Source organism: Chrysoperla carnea, chromosome 1 (assembly GCF_905475395.1).
Source record: "Chrysoperla carnea chromosome 1, inChrCarn1.1, whole genome shotgun sequence".
In the NCBI taxonomy this organism is placed as follows: Eukaryota; Metazoa; Arthropoda; class Insecta; order Neuroptera; family Chrysopidae; genus Chrysoperla; species Chrysoperla carnea.
The window spans coordinates 97435244-97458896 of NC_058337.1; the positions used below are offsets into that span (position 1 = coordinate 97435244).

The 23653-nt window shown below is 27.5% G+C and overlaps 3 protein-coding genes across 3 annotated transcripts; 2 read left to right on the forward strand and 1 right to left on the reverse strand.

The window, feature by feature from the left end:
- Positions 1-170: 170 nt before the first annotated feature.
- Positions 171-3688, reverse strand: LOC123292474 (reticulocyte-binding protein PFD0110w-like). The gene is made up of 3 exons (XM_044873157.1): positions 3557-3688; positions 2723-3315; positions 171-1563 (listed from the first exon to the last, which is right to left on the reverse strand). The coding sequence occupies exons 1-3, from the start codon at positions 3686-3688 to the stop codon at positions 171-173; spliced, it is 2118 nt and encodes a 705-aa protein (XP_044729092.1).
- A 1493-nt stretch (positions 3689-5181) lies between these two features.
- On the forward strand, positions 5182-17439 carry LOC123292477 (putative leucine-rich repeat-containing protein DDB_G0290503). Its single transcript, XM_044873173.1, has 18 exons — positions 5182-5259; positions 5435-5611; positions 5679-5833; positions 6432-6826; positions 8895-9319; positions 9626-10040; positions 10161-10400; positions 10806-11089; positions 12128-12374; positions 12444-12581; positions 12738-13120; positions 13349-13418; positions 13806-13985; positions 14759-15030; positions 15644-15736; positions 15864-16029; positions 16717-16896; positions 17336-17439. Exons 1-18 carry the CDS (start codon positions 5182-5184, stop codon positions 17437-17439), a joined length of 4002 nt encoding a protein of 1333 aa, XP_044729108.1.
- A 935-nt stretch (positions 17440-18374) lies between these two features.
- On the forward strand, positions 18375-23208 carry LOC123305338 (interaptin-like). The gene is made up of 5 exons (XM_044887024.1): positions 18375-18685; positions 19638-19925; positions 20756-21124; positions 21791-22729; positions 23005-23208. The coding sequence occupies exons 1-5, from the start codon at positions 18497-18499 to the stop codon at positions 23062-23064; spliced, it is 1845 nt and encodes a 614-aa protein (XP_044742959.1). The 5' UTR covers positions 18375-18496; the 3' UTR covers positions 23065-23208.
- The last annotated feature ends 445 nt before the right edge of the window (positions 23209-23653 follow it).

Consider the following 23653-nt stretch of genomic DNA (forward strand, 5'->3'; position numbering starts at 1 on the left):
CTAGAAACAAATTTCTATATATAATCTATATCAATTATGTATAATTGATTGATTATACACATACATATAGATGGCTGGTATAATTTATAATTTATTATTTACATATATATTTATAATCTAAAATATGATAATGTTATACAATACGGCTATAATTTAGAAACATTTAACAATTAAATTCCATTATTTCTAAATAGAAAATCAATATTTCCTTCGAAATTATACAAAGGTATATTTGAATTTGGTGTAATATGAATATTTTCAGTACAAATTCGATTCGAATACGGTTCTGCTTTATTAAAATCATTATGGATTTTATATGATGAATGTTTTGAGTAAAATGGATGAAATATTGTTTCAAATAATTGTACAAAATTATCGTTATTGTAAAATGATAATAAACTTTTAGGTTTATTCAAAATTTCTAAAAATATATTGTTTGTATCATTAATTGAAAATTTTTCATACGATTGGATGCCATTTGCATCCATAAATGAGAATTTTTCATCGGATGGGCGGCTGCTTATTATAGTTTCAGTGTGGCTCTTATCTTTTGGTGTTGATAAGACGTTGACATTGTGTATCTTATCTTGTTGTATTTGTACAGAAAATAAATTATTTAAATTTTCACTACTAAAACTACTGTTGTTTTCACTTTCAGTCGTTTCATTTATATTCGAAGAATTTGATTCTCCATCATTATTTTCTAACAAAAATGTAGATAATTTGTTTTCTAAAACAAGTACGTCGGTTTGTCGAGTTGGAATATTATCATCACTTAAAATATTGCATAAATTAAGTGTACTTGTCTCTTTTATTGTTAAACACTCGTCAGATGATGATGATTCTTTGAAATTATCTTTATCAGAAAATAAATCGTTTCTGGAACCCGAATTTGTCGTATGATCACTATTCGTTTCACTTGTTTCATTTGAAAAATTTTCGTCATTAGTTAATTTATTTAATAACAATTCAAATTGTTTGAGCTTATTACAAATCAATCTTTTATGCCGACTATTCCGAACTTGATGTAAAGTTGTTATAAATTTATGATGGTCTTCTAAATGTTTTATAAAGGTTTTTTCCAATTCATAGACTAATGATGGACAATTGTAGCCATCATCCTCAATGTTAGTAATACAATTTGATGGTTTTCGTAAAGTATCTCCTTCGTATTGATTATAAAACTTTTGATGTGAATTATAGTTATATTTTGGAATTTTTGATTGATTTTTCTGTTTATTTTGTGTTGAGATGTTATTTGTGATATTATTATTATTATTCATGCTTTTTAATTTTGTTCGATTCATAAGTAACATATTCGAATGAGTCATTTTACATGTGTATTTGCCACGTTTAGTTGATTTACGTTGACGTTCTTGTAAACACATTTCCAATTCATTTAGAATTTTATTTTCGATGATACGAGATTCATTGATTTGTTTTAAATAACGGTCTAATTCTTTACATAAATCCTGCATTATCTTTATTGAAAATTCGTTTATTTGATGATGTTCATTTCGTTCTTTTATAAGTACTATTTTATTGCTATTAGAAGGATTGACGCTATGAAAATAAATTACATAATATATTACGATAATGATAAGGACATTGAAATTTGTCTTAGTTTGTGTTGGTTTTTTTACTCGTTATTAAAATAAAATGGAATATTTGCACCTCCAAATATGTATAAAAATAAAGAGAGTTTATCAAGATTAAATATAGTGTAGTTAGAAAGCACTCAGTGTAGATAGATATAGACCTATAAATTTGTGGTTGATAACTTTAGTTTATTTGTAATGAATGTAAAATTTGCTGACATTACTTTGAAGTTCATCTATCAGAAATTGCCTTTCTTGCTCCCAAAGTTTTGAAATGCTCTAAAAAGTGACGTTTCATGGAGTTAATGTCCCAATCCTTAGCTTTTACCGTTTATTAATTTAATAATTAATTATTATCTAAAAAATTATTAATCGATTAAAAATATTTTGACTATAGTGAAATTTCCAATATTCTGGGAGTAAAAAAGTAAACTCCTGATGAATAACGCTAGAGCTACAGTGCTTTCAATACAAGCAAAAATATTCTTTGAATCTATTAGTAGTATATTGGATCTACACTATTTTTAACCTTTATTAACTCATATTTATTTCTCAAAAATTTAAAATTGGTAAAAAATAATGGCGGACAAAGAACTAGATATATGGTAATTGGGAAATGCTTATTACAGCGGAAAGTGCAATTGAGACGTGGTAGGTATGGTGGCTTAGTATTTTTTGTGTCAAAATCATTGAAATAGTCATCAGTCACAATGAATATGAATTTATGTATTGAGGTGTTAATTGTAAATAGGGGGAGGGGGTAAGTCGTCTAACATTTTCTAAAGTAAACATCTAAGGGTTTTTTACCAAAATAGTGTCATCAACGCTTAGGGGTAATACTAAGTTTAAAGCAAAGACTACAGTTTAAGTAACGCTATAATTTTTATATTTTAAAAGTTATTTACTAATAATTTATATTAATTACTTTCGTCTTTATTTTTTTAAATTTTTCATTTCCATTCACTTTTAATACAAAACGAAGTGATATAAAAAAAAATTGTGATAAAATTTGTAAAAAAAAACTAAATACGTTAAAAGTAAAATTGAGTTTTTTTGAAAAATATAATATTTACGCCACAAAGTGGAGGATAGCCTTTTGTGATAATTTAAAAAGAGCAAATTACCTCATTGCTTGGCTAGTTGGTAGACCTTTATTGGGATGTTTGGAAGGTGTTAATTGTACTTGGCATTCAAATATTTGTAATTCGTTGCTGATATCACGGATCAATGAATTCTGATTTTTGTTATACATTTCAGTAATTCCATTATCGAGTAATTCATGGTTTTTCATTTTAAAAAGTCGACTTGTGTTATTCAATATAAATAATTTAATTTTTTCGGGCGTATTATAATCGTCGATAATTATATTTGATGCTTCCAATATTTGATTAATTGATTCAATCGATAGTGGATGCCTATTGGGTGATAATAACCCATTTTGAAGACAAGGGAAAGATGAGTAATTGGTAATGTTACTTATATGGTCAAAGCGATTTAAACTTATTGATGTTGTTGGTGGTAAATGTGTCCATAAACATAGAGCTTGAAAAACTCGCAATTTCTTTAAATGTTTTTTTTGCATTACAAATTTTTTTTGCCGATTCAATTCTTTTCTATTTATACAATTTTGTCTATTATTGTAATCTTTATACTTTTCGATATCTTTTAACGCGTTTACAATGACGTCTAATGGTATAATATCTTCAAGATTAATAATCTGTAATGAAAAAAAATTGTGTAGCTCTTAAGTTAGACGAAGTCTATCGTGTAAGTGTAAAATTTTCTACCAAACTGTACAAAAAAAATAAAAAATTCAGCCGTGTCTTGAAATAAACCTTTTCGTGCCGTTGTCAGCCCTCATACCAACATAGGTAATTTGAACAAAGTTAATCTTTTAAAGAGAAAAATGTTCTTACCTCAAAAGTGGAAAAAATAAAAAAACATAAAAATAAATTTACCTTCGCATAATGAAGATGCGAATAACATCTGTCGCCCATAAACGAAGGATCAGCTGAAGTTATTTGTATCGGATAATTTAAGGCATTTTCGGTTAAAAATGAGAAATTTGTTTTGGGAATATATGTCGGCATCGTTATTATTAAGTTTATTATAATTCAAATCAATCACTAAAATTTTTGATCCAATATTCATTTTAATTAACTAATTTTTCAAACAAATATTTCATTTCATACAAAGATTTTATTTATGTAGTATTATTGTTTTGTTGCTAAGAGTTTTTCATACGTACTTGAGAACTTTCGTAAGCTTTGATCCTATGTATAATTTAATTTTTGCGTTTCAGCTAAAATCCACGATAAGCGAATGAGTTCCATTTAACCATTTGTTTATTGAATTTTTTATTAAAATAACACTGTAAATGATTCTACACAAACTTCTATCCTCGCGTTTTGCGTTTTCTTTTTTGATAGGCTTATAATAAGTCGCTACTTAACCGTAAATTAATCGGGAAACAACAAATTTGTATTTTTTTTCATATCGGAGAAAACCCCATACGAAAAAATTATTTGGCAAAACTCTAATGAAAAATCCAAGTTTACCAAAAATTTAGAGCTAAGCAATTGATTCTAAAAAATATTCTCCAAGCAGTAGGTGAATAGACCTTTTTCACATTTTTTTTTCTTTTTTTTTAAATGAAAGTAAATGTCTTGATAAATGGGCTAATTTTTTTCCCCCGATTTTTTTGGAGCCATATGACCGAGAAAACAGACAATGAAAATCACTAAAATTCAAATTGGCGAAAACGATCCGGCAACACACGATGTTACACGAAGGTTGGTTTGACGTCATTTAAAGTTGATAATAATGATATATTAATACGACTGTTGACACTGTTTTATTGTCATTGCTTGTCGGATTGACATCACAGATCACGTGTGCGGTGGAGCCAAAAAAAAATCGTTTTAAATTATTTCAAATATTATGAATATTTTACAAGTTTTTTCATAGTTTTTTTATTGTTAAAAATGCGTAATTTTCGAGTTACAGACTCTACTCGACTTATATTTTCATAAAAAATTAACAAAAGCATTTCTGTTTTCCATGAAAAAGTTCTATTATAGGGATTATAATTCACCTACCAATGGGAATTATTTTAAGTAATACTAGGTGGAACCTTAATTTGACGCTCAAAGCTATCGTCAAGCGTCATCATGGGGTTACATCTTTTCTCATACCTCTGAGGAATAAATTATGCCTATTCCATTCTTGTAAATTATTCTTAATATTCTTTGCTTTATTTTAGTTAATCTAGTACTACTTTTTTAGAAATATGTATTTATATTTGGGGCTTCCCACCTATAGAATTATATTAATTTCTAATACATTCTGTAAACATTATTTGTAGAATTTTAAAAATGAAATTTCTAAATACATGACAATAATGACTGTCATTATGATATTTTTGAAATCTTTTATAACATACTATATTTTATATCTGGTATAAAAAATAGTAACTAATTGAATTTGAGCAAAACATTTAAAAAAAAATTAAATAATATTATATCGCGAAATAATAAAAAACCCAAGAATGAATTGTGATCTTAATAATAAATAAATTTGAAAAATGTCGTATGTACACAAACGAGATCGAGTATTTTATCCGGCTGGCGATGCTGCACAAAATAGTCCACGACCAAGGACAGCGGGTCGAATTAAAACAATGTTGTCTTGTACAGATACTAGAGCCTGGCAATTAGATAAAGAAGAACGCCGGCAACATTTGTTAGAAATTTTAAACAATCCTGGAAAAAAAGTAAATTTTTTATTTGTTTTATCAATAACTCAAATACTTGTTTTTTTCTTATTTTCATTTGCAGAACAATACACAATTAGGACAGTTAATACCAATCCATGTGCTACTTGAAACTTTAATTACGAGTCAAACTACCGAAATTGATAAATTAAAACAACAAAATAATTTTTTGAAAGAAAAACTTCAATTGTATGATAATTTGCAGTTAACAGAAACACAAAACGCTGAAATTGATGTGGCTGTAAGTTTAAACATCCTAAAATTTTAAATTGTGTAGTCATTTGACAGCTTTGTATGCTTGATTTCAGTTGAACCATCTTAACAAAAAAGAGTATATTAATTCAGAAAGCAATCTATCTGATTTAGAAGAAAAATGTAATATCTCTGATCTAGAAAAGTATTGTGTTCAACTTAGCGATAAGTTCCAAAATTATATTGATTCTTCAGACGATTCATCAACTTTGTAAGTAAAAAGTGATTAATTTACTCGCTTCTGCTTCGTATGGTGCTGAAAAGTATTTCAGCATTGACTAAAATGAGAAATAAAGGACGGCGCAAAAAACTACTTGTGATTTTATATATCCATCGAATTTTCTAAAAACCACATGCTTGGATAGATTTAACCCTTCTGAAAATATTATAATATAATTTCAGGTTTCTGAGGTACCTTGGGAGAAGAGGAAGTTCGTAATTATGATAATTTTGGCCATTGGGAAGGCCTTTACGCCAGTACTAAATAGAAATAAAAAAATTATTGACCTTTTTGTAAATATTTTTTGTTTATGTAGTTTGCTGGGGTTTTTTCAAAAAATTTGACAAAAACTTTTAAAATTCCAAACCGCGAAAAAAATCATTATCCGTCTTCGTATACCAATCCAATAAGTGCTAAACGAAGTTGTCGCTTTCCGCCTTCGTACAACAGAAAAATAGTATACATACCACGGAGAAGAATAAGAATGTCGCAGATCTCATGTTTCCACCCTCGACAATGAACATAAGATCTGAGACATTCTTTACTTTTGCTCCCTACATTTGTTATATATTATACTATTTTCTCACAGCTGTCAAGAGAATTTAAATTGTTACATAACTGACGAACAAAGTGTTTTAAAACCTTTACCTATCGATATTGAAGAAATAATTATTGAAAAAGAATCGTTAATAATTGCATTAGAACATAGAATTGCAGCATTGCAATTAGAAATGGAGGACGGATTTATGCATTCGGTAAAAGAATTAGAATCATTAAATAAAGAAATATCACAAAAAGATATACTCTTAAGAGAGGTAACATCATGTCAAGATATTATAAAAAAATTACAAAATGATTTAAATAATTCACAAATTAATCAAGCACATGAAAAACAAATTATTAAAGAAGAGATGGATTCATTAAAACAATATTGTAATACTATATTAGATAAACAAAAATATTATGACGAAATATTACACGAACGTGATCAATTAAAATTAGAAAATACAAAATTAAATCAATTATATAACGAATCGATTAATAAATTAAATTTATTTGAAAAGAAAGCATTTGATTTAGAGCAACGTTTAAAATTGTTAAAACAAGAACATTTACATTTGGATAAAGATTATCATAATATGAAAGATCAATTAAATAAATTAATTCAAGAACGTGATCATTTAAAAAATAGTAAACGTGAATTACGGAAACAAATTGATCAGGTAAGAAAATCTACTAATTCTTTCACTTATAGAAAGCTAAATTATCAAGGAATCGCACATTAAATTAAAACCCATGAAATTGTGAACAAAAGGGCGATACTTGAAAGCAAGGAAATTGAAGGCTATAACAACGCGACAGTCTTGTTTTAGCCTTCAAAGTTTAAATTCCCCATCGGAGCGGGTGGGTTACTGCTAGTTATTTATATATGGGCTGATAGGTTTTAGAATAAACATAATATGTATAAAATTAAAATAAATAATTAAATTAAAAACACGACTGCCCTGTCAAAACAACGAACTGAAAATTTTATTAGTTTTTAAAAGTGTTGCATAGAACGGTTCCCTGACTGCAATGACGATTTTCTTTATTTGTTTATTCTGCGAGTAAATTAGTGACCTTTCGCTCTATATACTATGGATTAACTAATACAACTTGTTTTTTAGTTTGTTTTAAACAGAGCAGACGAGTTTTAACTATTTTTATTGTTAGTTTTTTTTATACAAGGGTCCTTAGTATGAAATTATACAGATCTCTGCGATGAATTTTAAAGATTACAACTTGTTGAATTAGTTCTGACTTCAAAACTACTCCATCACATTTTTTACGTTCTAAAACATGGCGAGATAATTTGTTTCTACTCTTCTCTTTAAAATCCATTTTGAATATTTCAGTATCTATTATTTCCAAGAACATTATTTCGAAATATTTAATCTTGAAAAAGTCCGTTTTTATACCAATATATATTATTCGATTTTCTGGCGGACGAAAGAGATATTGAATAAATCTTCAAAAAATATTTTAAAGGCGGGGGGGGGTTCTGGAAACAAATTTAACAAAACGAGATTTTCAAATTTTGGTGTAATTTGGTGAGATTCAAATTCAGGCAACTGAAATGTAAAAAGAGACGTTAACTTTAAAAAATGAGAAACGAAGACTTGTGCTATTTTTGGGTAGATAAAATCAAATTCTACTAAGTTTTGGTAAAAGTTCAGTTTAGGAACTTTTCATAAAAATGCTCTAAGATCGTCAGTGAAAAAAATCAAATTAAAGCATTTTCTTACGACTTTGTTTATATATATTTTTTAATGTGAAATAGTTGACGCAGCTCTTGCGTTAGCGGATTTTTGATATAAGTATAATTAATATTTACGGCTAGTCTAAAGGTTTTCTAGTATCCCTTAACAAATGGTGAGAGTAAGCTCACTACTTTCAAATTGATATAATGGGTTTTCATAAAAAATACATGAAAATAATATTATTATAAAATTATCCGCTCTTGTTCGGTGGTTCGGAATATGCTCAATTATGTACATAATTTGTTTGTTTAAGGCGAAAAAAGCAAATAATAAATTAGCCTCACAAAAAAATGAAGCCTATCTACAAGATATAATCAATAATATAGAAACAGAAAAAACAAACTTGCGAGAACATTTAGAACAGTTAAAGTATGAGAATTCTGAAACAAAAAAACAATTAGAAATTTCTGAAAGTGATTTAAATGAAATACGCAAGGAAGATAAGAAAAACAAAGAAAAATTAACAACATTAAATAATGATAAAGATTTATTAAAAATTGAATTAAATAATTTGAAACAGCAAATATTAGAATTTGATTCAAAACAGAAGCAAACGACAGCTAAATTTGAAAATGAAATGGACTATTTTAAGATCAGAAGTGAATTAACAAAGACATCAGAAGATAAATTGCAATTAGAACAGCAAATACAAAATTTATTAAAATATCAACACGAAATTGAAGACAAATATAAAGAAATAATAAAGAAAAATGAAAAATTATGTCGAAAAATTAATGAATACGATATATTAGAGGACGAATACAATCGTATTAAACATGAATTAGATTATCAACGTGATATACACGATAAATATAAAAAAGTTTTGAGCGAATGTGATTTGTTACGTATTCAAGTTTCTGAGTATAATTCACTGAAAGATGAACTTAATAGTTTACGTTTTCGAGCTAAGGAAGCCGATTGTTTACGTTTAGAACGTGATCAGTTACAATGTCGAATTGAAAATTTAACAGCAATTGAATGTGAATATTTACAATTAGTTGATAAAACTAATAATTTTGATACAATTAAATTGGAACGGGATATATATAAAACGAAAATGAATGAGCTTTTAGCAACAAATCATAAAAAAGATTTAACCATTTCACAACTGCAATTAGAATGTAAACAATTAACGATACAGTTGGAGTATATGGCTAAAGAGCAGGATTCACAACAAGTAAGTATCAGCAATCAAAAATATGATTTTTCTGTTTATACGATCTGTTTGATAGTTATTAAAATACTTTAAATTGTTAAAATAACACAGGTCTGCAAAAAAAATTTTTTGTCAGCTGCATGAGATATTTTTACTAAATTATATGTTTTAGAATGCGCTGATTTCAGAAGTGATGGCCATTTTTTTTCTATCACGTTGTATAAGGAAATAAAAAACAGAATTTTTCAATTCACTATATACAGCTTTTCGATCGACTATTGATAAAACTTTTTAAAATTCGAATATCTCTAATTTCTTTATTTACAGAAACGAACGATAGATGCATTTAATGAATTACGTGAAGAAATTATTAAAAAAAATAAAAAAATTGCATTCTACGAAGAACAATTGCTTGAATTTGATCACATCAAAGAAGAAATGCACGATTTACAAAATCAAATTGCATGTACAATTGAAAGTGCTGAAATAGAGCATACAATTGACACTGAACATGAAGAGAAATGCGATAAACATTTTGAACAAGTACAAAATGAATATTTAAAACTACTTGATGAATTAAATGAAAAAAACGTACAATTAGAACATACTAAAAATGCATTAATCAAACGTATCAAAAATTTAGAATATCAAAACAGTGGACAAATTATACAAAATTATTTAGATGACTTAAAAAATCTATCACAAAAACAATTGTTGTTACAACAATCATATCTTGAATATGGCCAACAATTGCAATTATATGAGCCAGATTGTATCAATATTATATTAAATGATAACGATAATTCTACATCATTTTACACGAATTTAATTAAGAATTTAAACGATAAAATTAATGATTTAGAAATTTCATTACAATTTCTGTTTGGGAAAATTCATCCACAACAAGAATTATATATAACTGAAAAAGAATCGAATCAATTTGTTGATTTATTAAATAAATCTATTCATATAATTTATGTCAAACGTAAAAATTCCTCATCGAATTCATCATCAACCGGATTAACATGTGGAGCTCAACTTCCAGCTGCATCATCTAGTTCCAATTTTGATTTTTATAATATATTGGATGTGATTAATAAACGTAATTTGTCCATACAGAAATCAATCAAGCATGTTGAAAAAATTATTAATTCTCAATCACATCATCAAGAGAATACTGAAATTAGAAAACATTTTGAAAGAATATGTGATAAAAATAAAGAATTACAAAAAACTGTTGAATATTTTGAGCAACAAATTGATGAACAATTAAATAAAATTTTAAATGGTGTGGAAAAACATTACAGTGAAAAAATTGATGATTTAAATGAAAAAAATCAACAATTATGTGACACAATAATTGAATTAAAATATCAGTTAAATTTAAAAAATACTCAATTGGAAAAAATGAAGCATAAAGAACTAATCATGGAAGCAGAATTAATAAAAAATGATAGTAATAAGCAAAATATATTAAATACTGAAACTAAAAGAGTTACATTAACAGACGAGCAATCAAATAATGAATTCAAGGAATTACTAGAACGAATTATAATTTTGGAAGACAAATTTAACATAAAAAATAACGAAAACACTGAAATTGAAAAATGTACGCTACGTTCAAATAATCAGTTGAATTATGAAATTAAAGAATTAATAGAACGAGTGAGAATATTGGAGTATAAAAGTTCTTGTGTTAACGAACAATTAACATCGAATATTTCTGACATTGAAAAGGCTAACTATGATGAAATTGAATTGAATAATGAAATTAAAATATTAAATGACCGTGTAACAGCATTGGAAGAATTAAACATAAAAAATACCAAAAAACAAGAAATAACATTATATAACAATAAAATTGAAAAAGCTAAAACTTCAGAAGGAGAATATAATTACAATGTTCAAGAATTAATCGAATGGATGCTATTACAAGAAGAAATTAAAAGTAATAATAATAACGATTACTTAAAAAATTTCGAAAATGATGAAATTAAAGTTTCAAGTCAGAAATTACATGATTTAAATAAAGCATTAATTGATCGACTTAAAATAATCGATAATAAATTAAAAAATAAAATTAATAAAGATTTTTCTCAAAATTATAACACATTAGACGATCAAAACAAAAATTCTGAAAATTTTCAGAAAATCTTAAAATTTTTCGAACATAAAAATTTACAATTAAATAATGATCAAGAAAAAATAAATTTAAACAATATTGAAAACCTCTTCATACAAAATTCGGATTATGAAACATTCATTAATTTTTTTATCAATGAAATTCATTTTAATAAAGACTTCAAATTAAAATTAATTGAAATTCAAAATGTCACTAACAATCGTTCTGTTGAACTTCAAAATCAATTTGAACATTTCACTAAATATAAAAATGTACTAAATGAATTATCAAAACGCAATGATGAACTTTATGTAGAAAATAAAAAAAGTCTAATAAGAAAATCGATAAATAGACTATTAAAAAGTGAAAATATTGATAAGATTATTGAAATAATTGAACATTCGCATGAAAAAAATGAAATTATTGAAAATTTAATAGAATTAATAACGAATTTTGAAATTAAGATTGTTGAAAATATTAATTCCATAAAAAATCTTTATTCTAAATTAAATAATTGTTTAAAAACACAAAATAATTTGAATTCACAAATAAAAATTATTAATAAAACTTTATCTGAAATGGAAAATAATTCCAATATTCAAGACTTAATTTCAGAATTAAAAATATTAAAAAATAATTTTAACGATAGTACAGATAGTGATCAAGTTTTATACGAACAATTAAATAAACAAAAAATACAAATTGAGGAAAAAATTAAAGAAGATGAAACGGAGAATCTTTTAACACAATTAGAAAATCAAATAGTTGTACTAAAGAAAAATTCAATAACAAATTTAAATCGATGTCAACTAAATGATAAAGGGACAAATATACAACTATCAGTCAATCGCCGTCAATCATGCGATAAAGGTGCAAATGTTCAATTCGATTACAAGAAATATATTGTAGAATTACGAGAATTACAAAATATCATTGAAAGAGTGAAAGATGATTGTAAAATTTTACATGAAGAAAAATCTGATGATGAAAAATTAATTGATAAATTTACATCTGAAATAAAAGTTTTAACATCAGAAATTATACCTCTACATGTAATAAACACTGCTGAAAATATTGAATCGATTTTTGAAAAAATTAATCAATTATCGTCATTTAACAATTTAGAAACATTTGAACCAATTCTTTGTAATATTTTAAAAGGTTTGTTACACGATAAATTAAGTAAATTTGAAAATGAAAATGATATTACAAACGAAAATATCGAAAATTTAAACAAGAAAGTAAATAAATTAAATATTACAATGAAAATCCATCGCAATCCATCGTGCAATAAACCTACTTCATCGGCTGATCAAGTATTAGAATATATTGACTCATTAGAAACTAAACTAACTAAAATACGTGACCAAAATCGAAAGAAAACACAATTGATTAAACATTCGAAATCGTTAAACGATATAGAAGTTCTATACATGTCAAGCATACCAACAAAACCTAATTCCGAAAATTTTCATCAGATGCTAATCGCAAACCAAAATGATGAATTAAAATATTCAAAACAATGGTTTTTTGATGAAAAATCAACCCTCACTGATGAAATTGTTAAAGATATTTCGAATGATGAAGTTCAAACAGCTGATCCGCAATTTGATGAAAAAATGATTGGAACTGAAATCACATACACAGACAAGAGCTTACAGTTTTTTAATCCAATTATCATTATTGACAAAGAAGTTGAAGTAATTGATGTTGAATTCAATGAAAAATTAAATGAAATTCGTTTATTAAAAGAACAAAATGATCAATTATTTAAAAAACAATTGAATTTAACAGATCAAAATGATGAATTAAAAAATTATATTACACAATTAAAAGATGAAAATGAAAAATTTTTAAATAAATTACACAACGAAATTCATGACTTAAAAAACCAAAATTATTCATTAAGTAAATTGTATAAACCACAGACTATTGAAAGTGGTATAATGGGACCTAGAAAATCATCTACTACTAGTTTACCAGATTCCTATCGTAGAAGTCCTACAAAAATGAAAGTGTTGGAAAATGAATTGAAAAAATATCAAACTGAAAATAAGAAATTAAAAGAATTACAAATTATATCGAAAGAAAATAACGCATTACTTCAAAATGAATTACAAACTTTAAAAAATGAATTTGCTGGAGTACAAAAAATTTGTAAAAAAAAAATGGTCAAGAAAGTTTCTAAAAAATGTCAAACAGAAGAGTTGTTAACACAAAATAATGAAAAAACTTTAAAAGAACAACGAAATTTTAAAGGGCTGTCACAAAAACATAAAACCGAGAGCATAATTGAAAAGGACGAACAAATTTTCAATTTCAGGAATCAAGTTAAAGAGATGGAAATAAAAATTAATTATTTAACTAAAATGCTAATGAAAAAAGATATTAAAAATGCTGAGCAGCAAACTACTACATCCTTAATGGGAACGTCCTTTGTTGATGCGATGACAGGTGTATCTGAAGTTATTTTACCGATACACTCTGCAGTTCAAACTTCAACAATTCAAACAGTTGATAAAATTCAGCAAACTGAAGAGAATTTAACAATCGAAAAACGTGTCTGTATTGAACAGTATAATAAATTACAACAAGAAATTGAAAAATTAACAAAAGAAAATTATAATCTGAAATCAGAACTGGAAAGAACTAAAATTGAAAATACATTCTTAAAAAATCATGAAAATCACAATTTAATACAATTGCGTAACACTTTACAAGGTAAATATTTATTTGAAGAAAATAATTAATGCTTGTTTTTTTGTCTGAAATGTGTGTATATTATGAAGTGTAGTCATAAACAATCCGTTGTGTGGGTCTGGTGCAACCCTTGAATGTTACGAAATTCTTTTCAGATCATAATGCCGTTTATACGCTTCGATCGGCACCTCAACAAAATCGATAGTATTTTTTTGTTCGCGCGTTATCAATCAGGAAATAAAGACCAGGAACTTAAGTACATGCACGCACACCTACACGTACTTCTTCTCCAAATTGATGTTAGTCCCTTGTCCTGATTATAAAACGTAAAGATATGTTGAAAATTTCGATTTTCGGACCCATTACAATAACTTCTATATTCAAATCTTTCTTAGTATCAACCCTCTGAGGGGGGGGGGTTTGGAAATAACCTCAGAAAAAAACAATATATTATAACAAGAAATCGAACATTAATCAAAAAAATGGATGCTTTTGAACAAAAAAATTTTACACATCTTTATAAAGATTATAGACCTTGACTATAGTTGCGTTAAGTGACCTGTTAAAGGATTCCAATTTTAATCGGTAGATAGAATCTTCCTTAGCAGGATTGTCGGATATAACTTTTTATTCTTCAGATGCTGAACTGAATATACAAAAGTTAAAAGAAATATCTGTAGAAAATATTGGATCGTTAAAATCACAATACCATCGAGATCTTCATAATATAATGGCCAAGCATAATAACAGCGTTGCACGACTTCAACAAATGCATGAAGACACTTTAGCCGAATGTGTAAGAGAGCATGAACGAGAAAATGATAATTTACGTGAATATATAAAAGAATTAAGAACAAAGTTAACGAAGTATGAAATTTCAGCTGAACAAGAAAAAATTGATGAATCGGAAGTAATTTTAATACAAAAGAAATTAGTAACAATCCCTACACCTATTTATTTAAATTTAATCTGCGCCGTGTTGCCTTTTTTTCTATTTAATAAACTGCAACGTAATTTATATTTTTTTGAATGTGCATTAACGGAATTTATATTACCAGCATAGTGTTAAAAACGGATTGGTTAAATTTAAATAGAACGAATTATTCTTAAAATTTTCGATCCGATGTACTACTAATGACATTCGGCTTCGAAAATTGTCGTGCTTAATGTTGAGATTTCCGGAAAAAGTATTGGGAAAATTAAATTTTTATTATAAGCAAATTTAGAGGGAAAAAACTTTACTATAATTTTAAATTTTCGCTAGTTTTCTCTATGTTAATACGAAGAGAGTTATCTACATTCAAAATTTGAACTGTGAAACCTAGACACACAATTTTTCGGTGTATTTTTAAATGTGTATTTTTGAACCCAAATACATTTCATTGTTAATATTAAACTTAGAGAAAACACAAGAGCTTTTAACCCCTATTTGTATATTTTTTGCGACTATCTTATTGGTTCTTTTTAATAAAAGCTTTGTTGAAAAAATACGAATGTGACCTTACCAAACATTATTTTTCTAGAAAAGACTTTTAAGTAACAAAGATACTCAACGAATAGTTTCTTCACCTAATTTAGCAGCTATTGTGGATAAAATTTTGTATGAAGGCATAGAGGTAATTCAAACATTTTTTTCTGTTAGAATTAGATACCCGACAACAATGACGCCGGGTTAAACACAGGTGTACTACTTTAATTTGTATCATTTTCAATAAACTAAGTTTGTTTTATATATTATTACAGCAATTAACGATTCAAGAACTTACGTTATTGCATGCAAGAACATGTAAAGTTAATAAAAGGAAAATGACGAATGAAAATGGTTCAAGTAATAAGGATAAATATTTGACACAGTTACAAATTTTAGAACAAGAAATAATGCGAAAACAGAATAACGCCATTGAAGAATGTAAATATTTTTGTGAAACTATGTATTCTAGAGCTATTAGATTTAAGTTCTAGTGTAGCCAATTTCACTATTGTAGAAGTGAAAACTGATAGAAAATCATTAGTTCATTCCAATAGATTCGCCACAATTTCAGCACAAAGCCTCTAGATTAAAATATACATATATCTAATACTCATAGGGAAGAGTAGCCCGGTTTTTCTCATAGCTGGTGATTTTTATGAAAAATCTGACGATCGATTTATAAACTAAATGATAAATAAATAGGTAATATAATAATTACTCGACTATAGAAGTGAATGGGTACTCAAAGACTCGGTGGTCATATACTGAGTGGTCCAGGTTATAACAGCAGGACATCAAATTTTAGATTACGTTAACATGATGTTAATTTTTCAATTTCTAATAGTCGGGAAAGCGTCCTTAAACAAGATGTTAAAATTTTAGAAAAAAAAAGGATATTGCGAATATTGATAAAACATTTGCTTAAAAAATAGAAATGAGTAGAAGAAAATTAATAGCAAAACTCCTAAAGTTGTTTTATTAGATAGTAGTATTTATAACATGTTGTTTTTGTCCTAATAAAATTGACGGAAATGTGAAAAAATATTTGTTCGGCTTGTAGTTATTTTGCCCTTCAATTTTAGTTTCTTTCAAATCAATGCTGACCTAATTTTAATTATATTTCAGTAAAGAATTTAGAACATTCAATGCTTAACGAAAAAGAAGATTTGAATGAATTGAAAATTATGACACAATCAAATAGACGATCGTTATCTGAACATCGAAATAACAACAATGAACAGAAAAACAGTTCATTAAATTCTACACGTTCTTTGCAAGTCCATAATAGTAATTTACCTAATAAAGGTAATTTGAAAACAAAGTAAATGTATACTCTATGACCTTTTCTCTACAAGAAAGTAGAAATCGATTGTTTTTCGCAAAGATGTAGGTCTTTGATATTTCGCTAAAATTTGGGGTGTAAAAATTATGCTTTAATACTTTTGTTGAGTATATTATTATAAAAAATATTGTGCAATAATAAGAAATAAGGGCAAATGTTTGCTTTATGTTCCGACATATCCATTTGCTATATTTTCAACTATAGTAACTGGATGTATCGGAAGATTCAAAGTTACTAAGAATGACTGTAATTTAAATCCTTGATCATATTCTATTGAGGATTGTGCAAGGAATAGAAATTCTTTGGAGTTATAGAGGTGTCTGTCGAACCTAACAATACAGGTCATAAAGTATGCATTTAAAATAATTCTTTAGAAAATAATGAGAATATTTTGTTATTCAGTGACACTGAAAAGAGAAGGCAGAAAACCAAAAAAACTACATAATCAATTAATGACACGTGAGAGTTTACAAAATTCTGCAATAAGGAAAAAAAGAAAAACTTAAATAAGCTTACTACATGGTGTTATGTACTAATTTTGTTTACTAATTTGATCACTGTTGTGTATTTCATTGGATTTACTGTTAAATTAATAATTAAATGTATTTCAAATAAAGAAATTTTTCTATTTACAAAACATTTGGATTTTGAAAAAAATATCCCCAATAGTGGTTTTTTCAGTAAAAAACAGTAAAATCAAAAGTAAAAAGAATTAAAAAAAATACACTTATAGGTACTAGGAATCGAACCAGGGTCTCTTGGATTCATTCCAAGAGTCTTTTCCAGCTGGAAATGAGCCATATACGCTCTAGGCGAATTGTGAAATTTTTCAACTAAACGAATTCATTTGTTTATGATAGTCAACATTAATTAAATGATTATTATTATTTTTTTTTTACTAAATTTTGTATACAAATTTAAACATCAAAGTCCATTTACGATTATAATAAATTAATGTTTATGATACAATGGCGTAAATTATAAAGACAAACAACCTGTTGAGTTAATCCTAAGTAAAGAGAATTGTAAAAATACATGTATACCAGGAGTCACCAGGATCTCCTGGATTCATTCCAAACGCCTTTACCAACTAGGCCATATACGCTCTAGACATACTTTACAATTTTTTGCTAGGATCATATTTGATGGATTTTTCAGGATACTTTTGGAGATGTGCGGAAGGGGGTCCATTATGCCCTTGGATTTTTGTTTTAAAGTAGTTATTGAATTATATATAGAAGAAAAAATGTTCTTTTTGTGTTTTAAAGGGGTTTAGTGAGGAGGGGGCTGTGGTTTATGCTTTTAAATGTCATACTCTTAAGAAAATAAAATAAATCAACAAACCTGTGATCAAAAATTAATAAATATTTACCTGGACAACTCTAAAAACATTTTGTTTTTTTTATAATAAAATTTATAAGGACAATGTAAAAAAGTTAAATGGACGCATCTGTCGAAGGCACGGATTCTTATGAAAAATTCTAGTACGAATAAATTAAATTATTAAAAAAATTAGTAATAAACAAGACAATTAAAAAAATTAATATAAAATACTGATACAAAATGGCATCATATATAAATAAGAAGGATCGAGTATTTTATCCTGCGGGCGATTGTCCACCACTGCAATTTCATAGACAAAGGCCAGAAGCATGTTTAAAAACATATTATTCATGTACAGATACTCGTGTGTGGGAATTAGCCGAAGAACCAAGGAGACAACATTTACGAGAGATTTTAAGTACCCCAGTGGTAATAACTTTTTATAATTTGTATTTATAAGAAATATTCATCATTTCAAGTTATGAAAAATTTCTAAAATGTTAACGTAACACTTAAAAATAGCATTAAGCTTCAGCCTTTTTTCATAATTTCATTTATATTTATTATCAGTTTGAAGATTATAACTTACTATTTTTAAAATGAATAGAAACTGAAAGGGTGTGAGTCACATAAAAGTGGTGAATTAAGTTTTGTAGCAGAGCATTTCAAGTTTTGACTTTAAGCCTCAGTGATTTATTTTAAAAGTTAATTTTCTAGTTTTTAGTTCAGTTCATGTTTGCTAAAAATGATGACCGAATTGGGATTATAGACCTAGTTAGATATTTTGGTGAAATGTTAAAAAACCCCCTAGAACCAACCTTTTTCAGTTCCATTTAAGTTAGAAAGTTCGAGATTTTTCCATTCGACGTGAAACAGTTCTAATAAAAAACTCTGAAAATAGGAAAAAGATCCCCAAAACTATCCCCTGTTCTTCTATACATGCTAGACAAATTTTTCACTCAACGCAGAATAACTAAAACTTAAGAGGATAATTTTAAAAACTACATTTTTTCATCGCTACCTCTCGGATATGGTAATGTAAGACCTTCCTATTTTTTTTTTTTTTTTTTGGGGAATGCGACCGTAGATGTTACGATTGCCTTGTTAGAGTGCTAAACTCTAATAAAATTGAGAAAGTCCTTAAAATTTTGAAATCCACACTTTCTTCATTTGTTTCATCGATAAGTATATATAAGTTATGATTGGAAAGTTCGTTAAATATAGTAGTCTAGTACGAATAAACGCAGAAACCTACAAAACAGCGTCGATTTGATGCTGCGAGATATTTAAAATATTTTTAATGCATCGTAGAATATCTGCCTAGGCATACCCCCTCTGTTTGAAAATTGGTATCTAATTTAAAAACAAAATTTATTTCAAGGGTTTACAATTGGGCAATTATGTTCCTGTTGAGATGTTAATTAATATATTGATGTGCAGTGATGCTGAGGTATGTATTAAAGAAAAAGATTACGGGAGCAGCGTGGGATATCATCGTTCGTATGGCACTAATAACGAGGCATCAAATTGCTTTTGCTGTAATTCTTCAGCATCACGTCAAATAAAAACTTGTGGAACTCAATGTCCTCCAATGAAATCGTACACATCAAAGGAAACGGTTTGTTGTGACAGAGATAAAGAAATTAATAAACTAAATAATCAAATTGAGGTAAGTTTTAAGAATTTTTTGCAGTATAACCGTAATAACATCCAAGTTCAGGCGTAGTATTTCAGTCATTACACAATGGCTGGAAATTTTAGAATCAAGGTCGTGTCTACTGCCGGTTTTTAACTAAACCGACAGTTGAGTTTTTGTTTTTCAACAAAAACAAAACTGCTACAAACTGAAACTGTAATGGTCTTTACATTGCCAGTCTTCAAAAAGTTTGTAAAAAGTTGCAGTTTTATTTTTGCAACATAAGCGTGTTTTGTTTTTGTTTGTCCGTTTATTAAAAAACCAGCTTAACAACTTTTGACTGTACGAAAATTTTTATAGTTCTGTTTCTAGGGGCCTGGAATGGCAAGCTTGAAATTGATTAATATTCGTTGAGAATGATTTTCAAGGTTGTGGACTAAGAACACCCTGCTTTGTTAAATGTTGGATATTCAATGAATATTCACAACCTTCTCTTATATTTCAACAATAGTCTTCTTACATTTTCAGTCGGTTTGAAATGACTGTCTAAAACTACGTTTGACCTTAGATCTAGACCTAATAGTATATCCGCGAGAAATGTTTCTGATAAGGTCTGATAAGAGCTTATATGAATTCTTATCCTATAAGGTCTGATTTAGCCAGATCAGACTACAACACTGATTCGCTTTCTTAACATCAATTTACTTCCATTCTTTGGACAATTTAATAATATTAAAACAATAATTAACGGAGTCAAAAATCTTTGATAGAATCAGATATAAAAGGCAAAGGAGTATTCCTTAATTTTTCTGCTGTTTAATTACCTACTTTAGAACACCTTGTGTATAAAATATTTTTTACAGAAATTGGAATACGATATAAAATGTGCAAAGAAAAATATTTATGATAATGAGAAACTATTATGTCAGATGTCGAATGAAATAAAAGATAAAACTAGAGAAATATCAGAAAAAACTAATGAAATAATATCGATAAAGAAAGATTTATGTGAAAAAACCAATGAAATTGCATCATTAAAGAATGAGTCATGTCAAAAAAGTGAAGAAATCCAATCACTCAAGACTGAATTGTGTCAAAAATCCAACTTTGCCGCTGAAAGCTTAAAAAAATTGGAATTATTAAATAGAAAATTACATGATTCTGAATGTGAACGTAAAGAGTTGGAGCGTAAAAATTGTGAACATCAAAAAACCTTACAGAAACTGGAAGATGTTAGTAAATTATATATATCTAGTAATAAAATAGAAACATTTAACTTTTTACTATTTGCCCTGTGTGAGAAAGTAGTATAAAAAAATTATATAGAAAAATCAATCCCCTGATTTGATTTCATGAATCTGCAGACCATCAACTACGATTATTTTTAATTCAATTTACTTGCCTGCATCACTATAGATCGCACGATAATAGTTTTAGATTCTTCGAATTGGCTCAGCATATTTTTATTCGTATTTTTTGAGATATTAGAGCTATATTTGAGAATTTTCTTCCCACAAAATTTTAATGTTCCAACCACTTTATAGGAATAAATTATTTAATAGCATTCTTCTCATCAAACACTATATGTTATGTTACCATCAGTTTCCACTTGTTCGCATTTTTTGTAGAGTAAATTAATCCTGTTTCCTAAAATAATGGGAAAGAAAATATAACAGAAGTTTCTTTATGGACCTGAATGTCTGAACCTTATTATAAAGTACAAACACACGACTCTGTTTCAGGCTTCATATAGGAAGCTTATAATATTTTTCACTTGATAAAACTAGCCAAAATGTCCCGTTTTCTTCAGGGGAGGCCTGAAAAAATTATTTAGTAGCAAGCTTAATTTTAAGAAACCTGTTAATTTCTTTAATAATTTTTGTATTTGTGTGTAATAGGATTGTATAAAGCCTCAAAAAATGTGTGATTTGCAACAAGAATTGAATAAATTACGTGAATACTGTCAGTTCTTATCAAAAGCTCAAGAACAAGCTGAAAAACATTCAGAATGTCTCAACACAGAAAACCAAGGCTTGAAAAAAGAATTACGTGGTTGTCATCAAACATTAGCCGATCAAAGTGGAAAATTAGCTGAATTACATTCCAATGCTGATAATTTGAAACAAATGTTAATGGAAAAAGATGGTGAGATATGCCGTTTAAAGAAAGACGTTGCATATTTACAAGAAGATATTCGTTACCAAACTTGCCAATTAAAAGAACAACTTGCTAAAGCTCCAGAAAAATGCCAATGTTCTCACAATTCAGCTGAAGAAAAAGCACGAAAATATAAACAAAAGTTTAAAGAATTGGAAGCACAATTACGTGAATTATCATGTGCTTGTGGTAAAAATAAAAAAGATTTGCAACAAATGGAATGCTTGCAGAAAGAACGCGATATGTTACAACGACGTGTTGACGAATTGTCTTCAATTGAACAAGCATACAACTCATGCCGTAATCAATTATGTGATATGCAGAATATAATGGCTGAACGTGATATGTTGCGTATGAAATTATTAAATATGAGTTCAGTTGAAGAAGAAGTTGAACGTTTACGGTCTAAAACAAAAGAAATGGAATGTTTACGCGCAGAACGAAATCGTTTAAAACAACGTAATGAAGAATTAGAAGCAATCGAAGCACAATATATTGAACTGTTGTCTGTACAAAAGGAACTCGAAGGGGTAAAATGTGACCGTGATCGTCTTAAATGTAAAATAGAAGAATTAATGCGACAAAACTATGATAAACAACGACAAATATGTGAGATGGAAACTGAATTAAAACAATTAATTGCACAAATTGATCATATGACTGAAGAGGAATGCAAACAGGTGGGTATTTGTTTTATTTAGGTTATGTTAGGTTAAAACTTTTAGAATTTCTAACTTGCTGCAACTTTCATTAACGTTTTGATCATTGTCCTGCTTTGCCTGAATTATATGGAAAACTATGTTCCATTACTTAAAAGTAGTATTTGAGAACATTTTGTCCATTTTACATTAGCATAAAAATTGCGAACGATCTTGAGGACTGAAATTTTTTTAATATCGCGTCGTTAACACATCAGAAAATAATTCTAATAAGATTATTGCTTTCTTATTTTTAGGATGATTGTAATAATAGAAAGAAATACCATTATCCTCCATCAGGGAGTCGAGGATATTAAAAAACGTTGAAACAAAAAACCTTCATGTTTGAAATATGATTGAATTGTTTAGTATTTGAAGTAATTAAATCATTGAGTTTTGTATAATTAATCATTTTTGTAAATTTTTGGCTTGGTGTAAGAAATAAAAAATAAAAAAATTTGTGCCCGAAAATAAACTCGTCTTTTGATTTATAATGGTATTTTTTTCAGTGCAATCAATTAAAAAATTAAGGTAAAATATTAAAAAAAAATATCGATCTTGTTTAGCCAAAAAAATTAAGCGTTTAACGTTTAATAGGATTTTTTATGGGTTAGTACATTTTATTAGAAAGATAGGACCGTAAGCCAGTATCACTGAAAACAAATTCATAAATATATTTATCTATATGCATCACATGTCCAAAGGTACATGCAAATAGGTCAGTAAAGTGAGCTTCGATGCCGGAAAATGGAAAAGTAATTTCGAACTGTTTCAAAACTCAAAAGAAAAGTTTTAAAGTTAACTAGTCATAACCGCAACTAATGCCAATACCAAATAAAAAAAAGAATTTCGAAACAGAATTATCGAATAGCTTTTTCCAAATTTTACATTTCTCAAAGCTAATAA